This window comes from Wyeomyia smithii, chromosome 1 (assembly GCF_029784165.1).
Source record: "Wyeomyia smithii strain HCP4-BCI-WySm-NY-G18 chromosome 1, ASM2978416v1, whole genome shotgun sequence".
Classification (NCBI taxonomy): Eukaryota; Metazoa; Arthropoda; class Insecta; order Diptera; family Culicidae; genus Wyeomyia; species Wyeomyia smithii.
Genome location: NC_073694.1, coordinates 164,392,735 through 164,410,303, shown reverse-complemented (window position 1 = coordinate 164,410,303; position 17,569 = coordinate 164,392,735). Strand labels below are relative to the sequence as shown.

At 41.5% G+C, this 17,569-nt stretch overlaps 2 protein-coding genes across 4 annotated transcripts in view; one reads left to right on the top strand and one right to left on the bottom strand.

Annotated features, from left to right (window-relative positions):
• LOC129717658 (5-hydroxytryptamine receptor 1-like) overlaps window positions 1–17,569 on the bottom strand; it is a 171,395-nt gene that overhangs the window by 132,101 nt on the left and 21,725 nt on the right. The gene's annotated exons all lie outside the window — the stretch shown is intronic.
• LOC129717327 (uncharacterized) lies at window positions 15,205–16,437 on the top strand. The gene has a single exon (XM_055667195.1). It carries the CDS (start codon window positions 15,205–15,207, stop codon window positions 16,435–16,437), a length of 1,233 nt encoding a protein of 410 aa, XP_055523170.1.

Here is a 17,569-nt window from a genome sequence, read left to right as displayed (position 1 = left end):
CCGCTGCCTCGTCGTTCCAGCCACTCGGTGCTTCCACTCCTAGTGTCGTCATTGCGGTCTTCCCGAAAGCTGGACGAATGCAACACCAGGCGTCCACAAGGAACGTTGCAACAAGCTCCTCTGCCCTGGGAGTCCCGGAGCTGTTTAATGTTGAGCCGCGCTCGTTTGGTGATGTCGCGCGTGGTATACAGTCGACGCAGCGATTGGTGCGTACGTTTGTAATATCTGAGAAGAACCGGCCGACGATGAGAACATGCTGAATTCGGTTTGATGTACGTTGGTCAGGTGATCTTCAAGTGGTTTTCTGGATATCCTTTCGGGAGAAGAAGGTACTTCGGACTGCCAGTCTTCGGGAAGCTGCGAAGGTGACACATCGGTGTGTAGGCTGTGCGGGCCGATCACCGGCTTGTGTATGACTTTCCTACCGATCTGAGCGTTCATGTCCACGATGACGATATTGATGTCTCCATTCGAGCAGCTATCCTAGAATTTCTCCAGCTGTGCGTAGAACGCTTCTTTCTCCACATCGGATCTTCCTCTGTGGAGGCAGTGCACATTGAGGATACTGTAGTTGTGGAACTGGCCTTTTATTTTCAGCAAACACAATCTGTCGTTGGTGGCCTGCCAATTGATCGCTCGACTCTGCATTCTTCCCAGCACTATAAAGCCGGTAAGGCAAGGTTAGCTTTCACTGGCATTTCGATGGTTGTCCCGTCAATTGATGCCTTGCAGCGAAAGAACAATCTGGGAAGCAGCCGTGATGATTGCTCTCCAGGTACCCTCGTCTTCGCATATCCTTCCCACTATGTTTCCCGGAGTAGTATCCGGCCCACTTACTGCCAACATTTCGCTCCTTACCTATGTAAAACGTGGACAAACAAATAGCACCTGCTCAGCAGTTTCTTCCGCATCCGCACATTGTGGGCACATAGCAGACTCCGCGTGCCCAAACTTGTGCTGCTAAATACCGCCGAGCTATTCGACATCATGCGCGATAATGCCGCTACAGTCGTGAAAGTTTTCTTGCAGGCGTAGCCGATGTGGCTCCCAAACGTGAGCTTGTTATCGACCATCACTTCCAAGAGCTTCAAGAATCGCTTCAAGAATCGCTTCGAGGCGATAATGCATCCACCGGCACTGATGACCTCTGTCTTATAATGCGCTAACTCCAGTTTCCTGGAGTGCATCCAATCCTCACATACGCGTATGGATAGCGCGTCTTTCAACTCGACCTCGCTGACCGACTCGCCGTAGACCTCCAGAGTTATATCGTCTGTGAAGCCCACAATCACCGCTTCCGGTGGGAGCTTCAGCTTCAGGACACCGTGACATTCCACAGTACCGGACCCAGGATGGAACCCGCGGTATTTCTATGGTAATCGGGACGCATTTCTGTCCCTCATATGTGTTGTAGACCAGCACTCGATTCTAAAAGTAGTTTTCTAGAATCTTGTACAGTGGCACCGGCACTCCGAGACTCCGAAACGCGTAGAGTCCCAGCTGGCGCTATTGAACGCGTTTTTCAAATCTAGCGTGATGATTGCGGAATAGCGAAGGCCCCTTTTTTACATTGGAGTGCAACCTCGGTCGTCTTGGTCGGAGAGAATAGCATCCACCATGGGCATACTCTTGCGGAAGCTGAACTGGTTGCTTTGCAGACCGGTTTCACTCTCGGTGAAGTCCGTTGAGGATTACTCTCTCAAGCACCTTGCTCGCTGTGTCTAGTTAACAAATTAGTTTATATGCCGATGGGTCACCTGGTGGATTCCCGGCCTTCGACAATAGAACCAGTCGCTGTCGCTTCCACTCATCCGGGAAGAGGCAGTCGTCCAAGCATTTCTGCATGACCGCCCTGTACAACCCGGGGGCTACCTCTTTGGCCGTCTCAATGGCCACGTTCGGGATTCTGTCTGGTCTCGGTGCCTTTCTTACCTTCGTCACCCCTGCCGCATCCTCGGCCTCTGCGCGGCTGCCGTCACTCGCTGTTTGAGGTGACTCAACAGCCGGAGGCCAGGGGTTTGGCTCATGGTGTTGGAAGAGCTCCTCAATGATCCGCCCAGCTTATTGGTTGTGTTGCCGCTTTGGTAGTACTGTGCCCTGCTACCTCAAATCCTCCGTACCATATATCCTTCCCGGCAATGCTCCTGGAGGGCAACGTTGTCGAGGTGGTGGGGTTCTAGCTGATCCAGCAGAATCCGGTCACCACCCGGGGCATTCAGTGATCTACAGTTCCATGTACCGAGCTTCAAATCGTAATCCTTATTTCGTTTCCTAGGTCGTTGCTGATTGTTCCGGATCGTGTTCAATTCTTGATTGTTCGTAGTATTTTATTTTTCGGCATGCTGCCTTATTAGTGCTGCGAATGCCTAGTCCTTCGACGGGGATTTCATAATTTCATAATTGAGTCGTCCACTCCGAATCAGACGCTGTTTGAGCCGCCTCTAACACGAAAACGCTCAGGCAAGCTGCCCTCCTAGGAGAAAAGTTCCCCCTTCCCTGTCAGCATAGCGAAGTTCCCACAGGCTCACCGAGCTTCCCTTGGTTGCTCGTATCCCAGTCGGTACTACGCGGAGGTAGATCTAGGAGTAGCTGGGTATTAAGCTTTGGACCACACTGGAGTTTATTTTATGCCAATCGGGCAATCATTCTGCTGAACGCTGCCTACAAGGTACTCTCCCAAATACTCTGCCGTCGACTATCGCCATTTGCGAACCAGTTCGTGGGGCACTACCAGGCGGGATTCATGGATGCCCGCGCCACCACGGATCAGATGTTCACGGTTCGGCAGGTTATGCAGAAATGCCGCGAATATAACGTGCCCACACATCATTTGTTCGTTGATTTTAAATCGGCGTACAACACAACCGATTGGGACCAGCTATGGCAAATTATGCACGACTACGGATTTCCGGACAAACTGACGCGGTTGATCAAAGCGACGCTGATCGAGTGATATGTGTAGTTCGAGTATCGGGGGCACTCTCGAGCCCCTTCGAAACCCGAAGAGGCCTAAGTGATGGTCTCTCGTGCCTACTTTTTAACATTGCGGGGATTAACACGAGTGGCCCGAGGTTCCAAAAGTCGGTTCAACTGTTTGGTTTCGCCGACGATATCGACATTGTGGCTTGAACCTTTGTGAAGATGGCGGATACGTACATCGGACTAAAGGCTGAAGCCAAACGGATTGGACTGGTCATCAATGCATCGAAGACGAAGTACATGAAAGGAAGAAGTTCACGAGAAGACAGTGCTAACCTCCCACCTCGAGTTCAAGTTGGTAGTGATTAAATCGAGGTGGTCGACGAGTTCGAGTATCTGGGCTCACTGATAACTGGTGACAACGATACCAGCAGAGAAATTCAACGGTGCATTATGGCAGGAAATCGTGCATATTTTGGTTTCCGGAGGACGCTCCGATCGAGTAGAATTCGTCGCCGCACAAAGTAAACCATCTACAAGACGCTGATCAGACCGGTAGTCCTCTACGGGCATGAGACATGGACTATGCTTGTGGAGGACCAACGGGCCCTTGCGGTCTTCGAGCAAGGTGTTGCGTACCATCTTCGGTGGACTGCAGATGGAAAACGGAGTGTGGAGAAGGCGAATGAACCACGAACTGCAGGAGCTGCTTGGGGAGCCATCTATCGTCCACACCGCCAAGATAGGCAGGTTGCGGTGGGCTGGGCATGTTGTAAGGATGTCGGACGACAGCCCGGCAAAGATGGTTCTTCAAACCAATCCGTCAGGGACGAGACGGAGAAGTGCACAGCGGGCAAGGTGAATCGATCACGTGGAAGACGGCCTGCAGACCTTACGCAGACTGCTGAGCTGGCGAACTACAGCCATGGACCGAGTGGAATTTAGACGACTCTTACGTACAGCAAGGTAAGGTAAGGTAAGGTAAGTAGTACTGGTAAGCACTGCCCAGCCGTTTACCGTGCGTCGTTATGTTTTACTTACTTTTTAAAACAACCGTAAATAACCTTCTTTGTGTCGAAGCTAAAAAAATGCAACCAAATTTTAAATAAAACTGCTAAAGTTAAAATAAAACGATAATGTCAATTCATTTATTCAACTGCTATGTGGCTAACGTCTTTACGACCGATTTGACTTTTAACTTTAACTATAGAAACAAAAGTTGAAATTTTTCCTTAGAATATGTTAAGCTCGAAAGAAATAGCTTCTCTATTTAATAATAACTTCAGCTACCATCGTTTTATCATTTTTACTATTTACAATAAATCTGTCAAAATAGCGCATAGATTTTCATTACACACGCTAGAGTTGTAAGAGGAAGAAATCTACCTCTTTCTCCTTGGAGCGTTTAGTAGTTCTACGACAGAAGAATCGATTCCCAATCATCGTATGTGACTCAATAAACTGAGTATTTTCTGAGACTGGAAAAATTTTCTAGACTCAGGAAGGAATAATTTTCTTGTTATGCCTTATAAAAAATATAAAAAAAAATCTACAAAACATTTTAAATAAACACTATATATTAACTCAAAAACAGATTTGCATTTATCTTTTTTTTTTTTCAAGAAACTTGATGTTAGAAGAAAACTGCTGGTAAAAAGTCCAGGAAAAAAAATAATTTAAAAGCATTTTTTTCAATTCTAATTTTTTAAATAATAATTTTAGTTCAATAAAGTTAAATGTTTGAACAAATATTTTAAATTACGAACAATATTTCTTGCATTTTTCTTGAATTTCAATTGAGAAGATTAGAGTATAAACACTCAACTATATTGTAAAAAAGGTTAAATTTTCTGTTGGAAGTTATTTTTGTTGGAACTTGACATCTATCCAAAATTTAAAAGAAAATCCTGGATGAAGCAATATAAAACAAATTTTTACTTTAAAGTAAGTTTCAAACAATTTTTCTTATTTAAATTGTTTTAGGAATAATCAAATCCAGCGATGTAATATAATTTAAAGAGAAATTTCAAATCATGAAGCTCCTGGTTACTAACTTTCTAATAGCTTTCGTTTTTGAGATATTCTTAAATTAATTTCCGAAAATATTAGTTATAATGAAAATGCACTTTTTTGTAAGTTTTTTTTTTCTTAGATTCTCTAGCAGCAGACATAAATTCAATGAAATGTAGTTTCTTTCAAATCAAAAAAACGCCGATTAAATTTATACGTATTTTCAGATCATTCGTCGTAGTTTTGCTCATAATGGGCATTATAACGCATCCCGAATCATTGATTGTTTTTGGACAACACCTGGTCAAAATTTGCATTTTTTTAGGATTTATCTTCAAAGGTTTATTTTTCTATTCATCCATTCATTGAGGTAAATATGATACAGTATCAGTAAGAGATACAGGCTTTAACATTTGTTTCTACTATACACTGTGCTTCGCCATCTGTTTAGCAGTGATGGAAACGCCTTGTCAATAACAGAATCAGCCAAACTTGCAACTCATTTATCATAGACCATTCTAAAAAAAGTCTGATCTCTCAATCCTCTTTGAGTAACACAAAAAATCCAGTTAGTTAATCTTACCCAAATGGCTTTGTAACAAACCTTCACCTGCTAGACTGAATTGTTTACAGCTGAGCATGTCGAACCGTCAGTAAGCTTTCATACACTCACACACACCTATGCGTTCCAAACATCACATACATACACAGCTCTCAAATATCACTGTCGGTGTGCGGTATGAAAACAATAAAAAAACAGTAATCATAAAGGTTATTACTCAACGAAAAGTTTTCCGTAAACAATTCGGTTCGGTGTCTGTACTTTGATCCATTGGAAAAATTTCCGTCAGCCCTAAACACAACCGGGCCGACACAGATCAATACGAACGGGGCCATGCGCAAAGTATCGACCACTAAATCCCGCTTGACTAAGCGCAGAACACGCGCAGCAGGAAGGAAAAGGAAAAACAACCGAAAGTAAATCCGTATCTGATTTCCGACCGCACTACCACCAGTTTTTTTTATCTTGCCAGAAACCCGTAAGAATGGCAACCGAAACGCATACCGTTTTGCTGCGGGTTTCTTGTCTTATCGCGCGCTGGTTGGCGCAGATTTCCGAGCCTCGATAAGATTCGTTCCGTCTTGGAAGTCACCGGTAAAGTCTATCGATTGCCACAACCGTACCAACTTATGCGCCACCAAAAGGTGGATTAGCCAGCAACTCATATGACTGCGGATGGCGTCAGTTAGTAGTTTGGATCTGAATCATCGATCATCGATAGCAGCATCGACTCGGATCGATTTCTGCTACGAGTGACCACTTGACCAGCAGCAGATTAAAGTGAATTATGGGTGCCTGTCAATTAATCTTTCAAGTGTCCAAAAGCGATGCGCGAATTAATTCGGCCGCGTGTTTTGACAGCTGTTTACGTTTTACGAGGCACGATTTAAACGTATTACTGATGCGCTCAGATTAACTAATATTAGCAGCACGGAGCTGAAGAACTTTGGCTTTGGTAGTGTTAGTGGTTGGAGCTAGGGATGCTCGAACTGGACCTTGGACGAGTTGAGATTTATCTCATTATAGATGTAGTTTGATTGGTTTTCCATTCAATATCGAAAGAAGAAGAATTTTCAAGCTGCGTGTTAAGAGCGCCGAAGAAAGCTGGAAGCGTTGTCGAGTTACGACTAGACAATCAAAATAGTAGAACTACTTATCAAAAGATTGCGACCTGCAGATTTCTAAAACTCTATATTTCGCTGTTCAAGTTTGTGTGTGACTAGATAATGATCACTGTGATTTTTTACGTGAGCTATGCAAACCTATGCAAATATGTAACTATTTGGATATTTTAAGTTACGAACACAGCCGCTTCTGTTCTTTATTTAAAATTTCAATTGTTTTCAAATCATAGAATTTATTACACTTTCGATATTTACTATTCTTTACTTTACTATTCTTTCAACTAAACCACACTCATTTGTGCGTCGCCTCAACAGCTTTTCTATGGCGTTTTTTGACACCACTACTGGAAACACTATGCAGAAAAATCAGAACCAGTCAACTCCAGGCCAAAGTGTCCCTTGCTGTTCAAAGAAGCCGTCTCTATTCAGTTCTCCATGGCTGCAGCACGCTAGTCATGTCGTCTGCGGTCCTCTTCCACTTCATCGAGCCATCTCGCTCGCTGCGTGACTAATCGCTTCGTTCCAGCCGGGTCGTTATCGAGAGTCCTTTTACTAGGTTGTCATCCGACATCCTTATGACATGCCCAGCCTATTGGGACCCCCCCCCCCCATAGTCCATAGGCCGATAGTCCATCACCTTGCCGTAACTCTCTTAGCAATTCGAAGAGACTTGGGAGTGTCCCCGGAACTTGAACTAGGCATTAATTGTCTGCCTGACCAACCGTGTCACTTTATTAACGTTGTATTCACGACATTTCTACAGGACTGCCTTACCACGAATACTCCATGGTCCGCGGGAAGCACCCATGAATCCCGCCTGATATTGTCTCACGAACTCCCTAGCAAACGGTGATAGTTCACGGCATAGAATTTGAGAGAGTAGAAGTAGACGTACGGTACCATCTATTCACTCCTCCGGTACTACCTCCTCCTCCTCCTAAATCTTAGTAATTATCTAGTGTAGCGCCTTAGCCAGTGCTTCGTCACCGTGTTTCAAGAGCTGACTGGGGAGTTGGTTAGCTTCGACTGTTTTATTGTCTTTTAGTCGGCCGGTCTCCTGGAAGTCAGAGGCTGTAATGCCTTCGTCATCTGCGTCGTCGTCCTCTACTACATCGCCGTTAAGGTGCTTGTCGTAGTGCTGCTTTCACCTTTCAATCACCTCATGAGAAGGCTGCCATCCAGGTCCCTGCACATGTCGGTCGGCGGCACGTAGCCTTTACGGGAGCTGTTCAGCTTCTTGTAGAACTTGCGCGTCGATAATAACTGTTTACACTCGTCGTCAACCTAGTCGTTTCTTCTGTTTGGAACCATTGTACCCAGTACCACTACAGCAGTGCTACCTATGATTGATCGAATGTCTCTCCAGTCATCTTCAAAAGTAGCTGCGCCAAGCGGCTTCTCCGTTGGCAGTACTGATTTCAGTTGCTGCGCATACTCCATCTTTGGCGTCCCGTAGTGGACTTTGACACGTGCTTCGCGCCGTCAGCGCATGCAACGGTAACGATCCGAATCTATATTCGCAATGCGGTAAGTGCGAAGGTTGATGACGCCTGAGAAGAATTATTGGTCGATTTGGTTCTCTATTTGTAAGTCAGATGATCACCAGGTAGCTTTGTGGATGCCTTTGCAGAGGAAGAAGGTACTTTTGACTACCTCACCGCGGGAGGTTGCGAAGTTCACACAACGTTGGTCGTTATCGAAAGATGGCTGATCGGCTCGATCATCGGTCTGTATGTTGCCTCTCATTCTACCGTTGCAGACAGCTATCAAATGCTCCAGCTGCGTATAGAACGTTTTTTTTTCGTTGTCGGGTCTATCTCGGTTCATATAGGATCCTGTCGCAGCCGTGGATGTATAACGATCTGCAATTCCATGTACCGAACTCCAACAACAACAACAATATCGCACGCTAGCCTGTGGGGCTAATGCGGTCTCGATCAACTCGATTATTGGTTGAGAGAATTCGTTATCGATATTGTTTTTGGCACATTTTGCATGTGTAGGATAGGTACAACGATACACCGTGCCCCAGTACTAAGTCGAGAAAATTTCCAGCTCGAAAAGATCCTCGACCTGATCGGGAATCGAACCCGACATCACAACCGGTGGGAGAGCTAGCCGACCGACATCGCTAACCACAGAGCCGAACTCCAATTGTAGTTTTTATCTCGTACCCTATGTCTGTGCTTTACTTCTTTGATACTTTCTGCGTTTGGTTTTTTGCGGGGCGACTTGTTGGGCTTTTCCAAACCTCGTGTCTCGCCGAGGGATAATCCTGCCAGTTCTGTTTAGAGCCCCACGATGACACCAAGATGTTGATCAGTCGCTCTCAACATGGGAATCAGACGCTGTTGTCAACCGCACCATCTTGATGAACAGATGCTTGGATTGGAGGAGCATTTCCTCTAGCTCCGAAGAATGGTTACTCTTCGCACCAATGATTAACACCATCCAATGAACGGAAAAAACGATGTGCAAATTTTGTGGTGTATTTTCTTTGTGTCTGAATACAGAACTTACATTCGGTGCTCGAAATGTGTCATAACATGATAAGAGACATGTTTATCTGAATGCTGTCAATCAGACAAATCTCACACACAAAAAACATACATTTAGTGATCATATACTGTAGAATGTTGTTCTAGAATAGATTAACTTGATACGTGGTTGTATCTACCAATAAACAACAACAAGTTTAGCACCCACACCAACCAATGTTTGTTTTGACAGCGCAAACATGTGCGAAGCGACTTTATGTAATTCAGTGTTCTAGCAAATAGTTTTTTCTACTGAGGTGAATGACAGTTTGATCGACCGACGGCGTCACGCTATTAACATGAGGAAGTGAAAAACGATGAAGTTCAAAATAAGTTTTAATTTAAGGAGTAAATGTAGTAATGAAGATAGAAAATTAAACTAACTGAAAATATGATTGTAGAAACTACGAAAAATATAGTTCAGCAGGTGGGACTCGAACCCACAACTTCCAATCTCCGGTCAGATGTGTTCCCGTTACACCACCGCAGAACGTTAAAGACGTAGTTCTAGAATCGAGTTTTGTATCGCTTATCCAATTCTCGCACTTCGTACATTTACTCAGTAGAGACTATTATTTATAGCTGGCTATTGTTTCAACACCCTCAGTGGAAGTTGGAATGACTTCTCAGTGTGAGAGATAGAAACGTGCCAGTAAGTTGCCATCTCTACCAGCAGCAACATCGACTTGCGTCACAAACATTTTTACTTTTCTTTTTTCGACTCTAAGCAAAGTCATGCTATTTTTTAATTTTAATTTAAGGAGTAAATGTAGTAATGAAGATAGAAAATTAAACTAACTGAAAATATGATTGTAGAAACTACGAAAAATATAGTTCAGCAGGTGGGACTCGAACCCACAACTTCCAATCTCCGGTCAGATGTGTTCCCGTTACACCACCGCAGAACGTTAAAGACGTAGTTCTAGAATCGAGTTTTGTATCGCTTATCCAATTCTCGCACTTCGTACATTTACTCAGTAGAGACTATTATTTATAGCTGGCTATTGTTTCAACACCCTCAGTGGAAGTTGGAATGACTTCTCAGTGTGAGAGATAGAAACGTGCCAGTAAGTTGCCATCTCTACCAGCAGCAACATCGACTTGCGTCACAAACATTTTTACTTTTCTTTTTTCGACTCTAAGCAAAGTCATGCTATTTTTTAATTTTAATTTAAGGAGTAAATGTAGTAATGAAGATAGAAAATTAAACTAACTGAAAATATGATTGTAGAAACTACGAAAAATATAGTTCAGCAGGTGGGACTCGAACCCACAACTTCCAATCTCCGGTCAGATGTGTTCCCGTTACACCACCGCAGAACGTTAAAGACGTAGTTCTAGAATCGAGTTTTGTATCGCTTATCCAATTCTCGCACTTCGTACATTTACTCAGTAGAGACTATTATTTATAGCTGGCTATTGTTTCAACACCCTCAGTGGAAGTTGGAATGACTTCTCAGTGTAAGAGATAGAAACGTGCCAGTAAGTTGCCATCTCTACCAGCAGCAACATCGACTTGCGTCACAAACATTTTTACTTTTCTTTTTTCGACTCTAAGCAAAGTCATGCTATTTTTTAATTTTAATTTAAGGAGTAAATTAAAATTAAAAAATAGCATGACTTTGCTTAGAGTCGAAAAAAGAAAAGTAAAAATGTTTGTGACGCAAGTCGATGTTGCTGCTGGTAGAGATGGCAACTTACTGGCACGTTTCTATCTCTCACACTGAGAAGTCATTCCAACTTCCACTGAGGGTGTTGAAACAATAGCCAGCTATAAATAATAGTCTCTACTGAGTAAATGTACGAAGTGCGAGAATTGGATAAGCGATACAAAACTCGATTCTAGAACTACGTCTTTAACGTTCTGCGGTGGTGTAACGGGAACACATCTGACCGGAGATTGGAAGTTGTGGGTTCGAGTCCCACCTGCTGAGCTATATTTTTTCGTAGTTTCTACAATCATATTTTCAGTTAGTTTAATTTTCTATCTTCATTACTACATTTACTCCTTAAATTAAAATTAAAAAATAGCATGACTTTGCTTAGAGTCGAAAAAAGAAAAGTAAAAATGTTTGTGACGCAAGTCGATGTTGCTGCTGGTAGAGATGGCAACTTACTGGCACGTTTCTATCTCTCACACTGAGAAGTCATTCCAACTTCCACTGAGGGTGTTGAAACAATAGCCAGCTATAAATAATAGTCTCTACTGAGTAAATGTACGAAGTGCGAGAATTGGATAAGCGATACAAAACTCGATTCTAGAACTACGTCTTTAACGTTCTGCGGTGGTGTAACGGGAACACATCTGACCGGAGATTGGAAGTTGTGGGTTCGAGTCCCACCTGCTGAACTATATTTTTCGTAGTTTCTACAATCATATTTTCAGTTAGTTTAATTTTCTATCTTCATTACTACATTTACTCCTTAAATTAAAATTAAAAAATAGCATGACTTTGCTTAGAGTCGAAAAAAGAAAAGTAAAAATGTTTGTGACGCAAGTCGATGTTGCTGCTGGTAGAGATGGCAACTTACTGGCACGTTTCTATCTCTCACACTGAGAAGTCATTCCAACTTCCACTGAGGGTGTTGAAACAATAGCCAGCTATAAATAATAGTCTCTACTGAGTAAATGTACGAAGTGCGAGAATTGGATAAGCGATACAAAACTCGATTCTAGAACTACGTCTTTAACGTTCTGCGGTGGTGTAACGGGAACACATCTGACCGGAGATTGGAAGTTGTGGGTTCGAGTCCCACCTGCTGAACTATATTTTTCGTAGTTTCTACAATCATATTTTCAGTTAGTTTAATTTTCTATCTTCATTACTACATTTACTCCTTAAATTAAAATTAAAAAATAGCATGACTTTGCTTAGAGTCGAAAAAAGAAAAGTTCAAAATAAGGTCAACATTCTGACTATATTTTCTACTCCAAGCGAAATATGATCCTATAGTAAAGAATTTTGGTTGACTTTGCAACAAAATAGTGTTGTTGACTGCTGTGTGGAGTTTGCTAGAGAGGGAAACATCAGAACGTTTGTGAATTTCAAAGCCATAGAGCTGGGAACAGGGTGCCAAAGTTTGTTATTTCTTGTCAGTTATGTCGAAGATAAACAGTTCTGAACAACGCTCTTAATGTTTTTGATTTGCCAGCATTTCGATTGTTTTGTTTTATTATGTAGGATATTACGTTGTAATTTCCGTATTTTATGATAATAGTTGAATCCAATTATATTGAACAGAATCACTTTCTTGCAATTTTCAGGCTGCCCAATGACCAGAGGTAAAATGGAATCCTAAACAAGAGAGGTTAATATTCTAACTGTTTATTTTTACATGCGATACTCTGCCGGTACCCGCATAACTGTCCCATACTGATTTTGGTCACTTTTGAGTTATCATCGAGAATCGACTTAATTGTTATCATATTTTCTGGAAAAAAATTAAAATTGATACTTTTGTATGGAAAAAATACCAAGTTGCTTTGTCCCATATTGAAAGTACCCGCATTACAGTCCCACTGCATAGTGGTACAAACTGCAAACATATAATTTTGCTCCAGATTAGTGTATATCGGATTACTTTAGGCACATAGAAGTAAGTCATTTAATTAACTAGACTAATGTTGTTTTTCTGTAGTACAATCTACGTTGCCAATGATACTGCCGGTTGCTGGTTGAGTTTATATGTGATGGGACAAAATAGGCGAGTACTTTGGAAATGTACCCGCATATGGTGTCCCATATTGTATTTTTTTCAAGTTACATAGCGTAAAACCAATTCCACCCATGTTTTTTTGTTCTCAACGATAAACTTGCGGTGCCATGAAACTGCTATGGTCATTGGTTCTGGATGTAATTGCTGGAAATCCGAAAACTCACGGATAATATTAAATCGCTGTTTTCTCAACATGTTGTTTTTCATTATGGGACAGTTATCCGGGTACTGGCAGTACTAGGCTATCAGATAATTCGGTATTTCTGGTAGCGCTGACACTAAATATTAAACGGTTAAAACGAACTACGTTACTGCCATTCGAAATATAATAGATCAGCGGTTTGTCCGCGTACACCTTGGCGACATTTTCCAAATCAATTGTTCCCCCTGGCTTGGAATGTTCTTGTAGAATGGGAGATAGCAGTGATAGATCATGCTGCGGTAGTCTAGTTTAGGTATCAAATTTAACTATGATTTGTTTGATTGCTACAGTCATGTTTTAAGAGCAAGTTAGAACAACAAATGGAGTATTATAAAACAAAATTACTTTGTCCTCCATTACTAATTTTTCTTTCGCGTACCCCCTGAAGTTTTCGCATTCCTTTAGGGGTACGCGTACTCCACATTGAGAGTCGCTGTAATAGATGAATATCAGAAATTCCAACTAAATTCAACTGTGTTTAATTAAAAAGGTAATATTTGTTCAATGGTTCCTTGACGGATTCCAATCTTTGGGGTACCAATGAACTCGGAATGAGTTCTAGTTTATTGGCAACATATGAACCTAAAAGAAACAAGATGTCAAAAAAAGTTCTATGCGTTGCAAAAATGCACATTTGACACACGTTTTGTAAAAACTGGAATATTCCTGGTATAAGTTGTTCAATTTCTCAAGTAATAGGAAAACTACTCTATTATTCATCTCATTAAGCCGATATTCACGAAGAATGCACGGATTAAACGCTAAATTTTCACGAAATCATGAAACAAATAAACAAAATACGTTTACGTGGTTTTATGGAATCGTTCAGCATTGTATATTTAGTAAACTTAGCTAGATTTATCTTGAATTTTGTAAAACAAACCATTTTTCACAACGCTTTCATATCCATCTCAAAACTTGAATCACTGCTCAATTATTCATCTCACGACGCCTCCATATTCATCACACTGTTAATCATGAATGAATCACATTATCATGAATGAACGTAACCGCAGCCCGTCGTAGTAGGTTACCTAGATATCCGCTGTAGTTGTTTACGTGCAAATTTGTAACCTAGGTAACCACTGCAGTGCTTTCGATTTATGTCAATTATGTCGGAATAATTCAACATTTTTAGTATGATTTTTTTTATATAAGTAGAAACTGATTTGGCAACTTTTGATTTTCTTCAATGTAGTGAAAAAACTATACTTTTTATCGACTGTTAGTTTACTCAGAAGAGTTTTTTTTCGGCTTCGCAGTTTTTAAAATGTGAAAAGAAAACGATATTTTTCTCTTACACCGACGCTTCGAATAATATATATTCTTCAGGGGGTGTTTTTCGGCTTCGCAGTCTTTCAACAATAAAACGAATTAATATCACTCTTTCACCAACGTTTCGGTGTATATTGCACCTTCATCAGGGAATCCTGAATTTAGAAGAGAAGACAATATAAAATTACAAATTTACACAACAAATGAAATCACAAAACTCTTACAGAACATAAATCGTTTTTGTCATACAAGCTTCGGCATCAGCATTCCTGTCCCATTTACTAGCTACTATTGTGTCAATCTATAAAATAACATGTAAACATTCAAAAACTGTAGCACAAAAAACAATAATCTTACATTCAAACCCGCTCTAATTTAAACTTAACAAATAAACTCTGCCACAAACTTTCTTCACTACTCTTTCAACCGCTAACTCAAATTCGATTCAAAATGGAGCGAAAAAGTGTGGACTAACAGTGGGTGCAATATATATTGGGTATTAGCTATTAGCTCTTACAGTTTGCTATTGGGTTTCGTTTGCTGGTGTGTGCGTGTTCTGTGTTGGGATCTGTTTGTTAAGTGTGTGTAGTACGCCTGCATACATGGAGCTGAGATTGTCAACATCGGACCGTTTGTTGACTGCATGTTTGGTGTTAACAATATGACAGACTTATATGTTGTCGACGATATATGTTGTCGAAATATGTCGGGCAAATAAAACAGGCATCCATCAAGAGCGACTTTAACATAAAAGATTCGTTTTCATTTTGTAGCTATATTAACTCAATTCGATTACCAGAAGACTATGTCCTTGTATCGTTTGACGTTACATCGCTTTTCACTAGCATTCCAACGTACATGATTCCTGGCATTATCATTAACAGATGGCAGGATATAAAGCAAAACACGGATATCAACCTAGATTTATTCTTAGAGATAATAGATTTTTGTCTGAACGGAAGCTACTTTTCATACAAAGGAAAGTTTTTCCGGCAGATCCACGGAACAGCCATGGGAAATCCGCTCTCACCAACAATAGCGGACTTAGTGATGGAATCGCTTCTGGAAAACGTCGCTAGAAAAATTGACTTCCCAGAACCAGTTTTAAAAAAGTACGTCGATGACTTGATTCTTGCTCTTCCCCCGGACCGAGTCACAGACGTTTTGAACATTTTTAACAGTTTCAACAACAATATTCAATTCACTATCGAATTGGAGAAAGATAGAAAAATACCATTCCTTGACATGGTACTAATACGGCAAACTGACCAAACCATCCGTACTGAGTGGTATAGCAAACCGATGGCATCTGGTCGCCTCCTAGACTTTCATTCATGCCACCCACTTCATCTAAAAATGAATACCATCGCAAACTTTATCCAAAGAGTCCGACAGTTCACCACAAACAGTCCGAAGGAAGCAGCTAACATAACCATAAATGAACTGTTGAGGCGGAACCACTACCCAGCGGCGCTACGACATCGGCTGTTGAATGGCAACATCCGAAACACCGAACGAAACACGAGAAATTCGTCCGACGATGGAGGCACGGTTGTGTACAAACCGATGCTGTTTGTGAATGACCTGACACAACGGCTGAGTAAGACATTAAAAGCGGCCTTCCCCAACATAACACTAGCGTCAAGATACGGGAACACCGCCAGCAGAATTTTCACCAACATGAAAGACACTATACCTCCAGAGATGCGACATAACGTGATCTACAGGATTCCCTGCAACGATTGCGAAGCCAGCTATGTCGGGTTAACCACAACCCAACTGAAAAAACGCATAAGCAGCCACCGATCAACAATTAATGAAATGGAAAGACTCCGCGGCAAAAACGATGACGATCCCAGCACACAATTCGATCTCGAACGACTTAAAGAGAAGACGGCACTCCTTTACCACAGCATCGAAGCAAATCATAACTTCAACCTAGAAAAAACAAAAATTATCGATCAGCACACACGAAAATTAGCTCTCCCGATTTTAGAAGTCTGTCATATTGTTAACACCAAACATGCAGTCAACAAACGGTCAGCTCCACACACCAGCAAACGAAACCCAATAGCAAACTGTAAGAGCTAATAGCTAATACCCAATATATATTGCACCCACTGTTAGTCCACACTTTTTCGCTCCATTTTGAATCGAATTTGAGTTAGCGGTTGGAAGAGTAGTGAAGAAAGTTTGTGGCAGAGTTTATTTGTTAAGTTTAAATTAGAGCGGGTTTGAATGTAAGATTATTGTTTTTTGTGCTACAGTTTTTGAATATTTACATGTTATTTTATAGATTGACACAATAGTAGCTAGTAAATAGGACAGGAATGCTGATGCCGAAGCTTGTATGACAAAAACGATTTATGTTCTGTAAGAGTTTTGTGATTTCATTTGTTGTGTAAATTTGTAATTTTATATTGTCTTGTCTTCTAAATTCAGGATTCCCTGATGAAGGTGCAATATACACCGAAACGTTGGTGAAAGAGCGATATTAATTCGTTTTATTGCTGAAAGACTGCGAAGCCGAAAAACACCCCCTGATAAAATCCCTCAGTCGATAGCATAAATTATATATTCTTCATCAAGGCTCTACAAGTAAATTAAGACCAAAAACCAAAATTTTTAGAAACAAATACATAAATTATGCACCGTTGCATATGAAAATGAATGTGGTTGCCAACTTTATCATGAGAGTGCGAAAACTCAGCACAAACCTCCCCTCAAAAGCGATCAACGACATCATAGACGAACATCTTAAGGTCAACCTCTATCCTTTATCGCTGCGAAATAGATTGCAGAACAGACTAATGAGGAGGAACGTACAAAGGCCCAGCAGAAACATTGCCAACAACATACAAACCTATACCCTACATCGACAGATTGACGACGCGCATAAAGAAATCACTGCGTATAGATTTCCCAGAAATTACCCTAGCTACACGTGATGAGCACACCATAAAACATTCGTTCACGAACACCAAAGATCGGATCGCAACATTAGATCGCAGCAACGTCATTTACAAAATTCCCTGTGCCAACTGCGATGCGTGCTATGTTGGACTCACTACACAGCATCTCAAAACAAGAATCAGCAACCACCGGTCAAACATTAAAAAACTGGATGAGCTCAAGCCAAACGAACATGCCACCAGCCCATCCACTATTGCCAAAATACATCACCTGAGGGAAAAAACTGCTAACTCCAACACAGCATCGACGA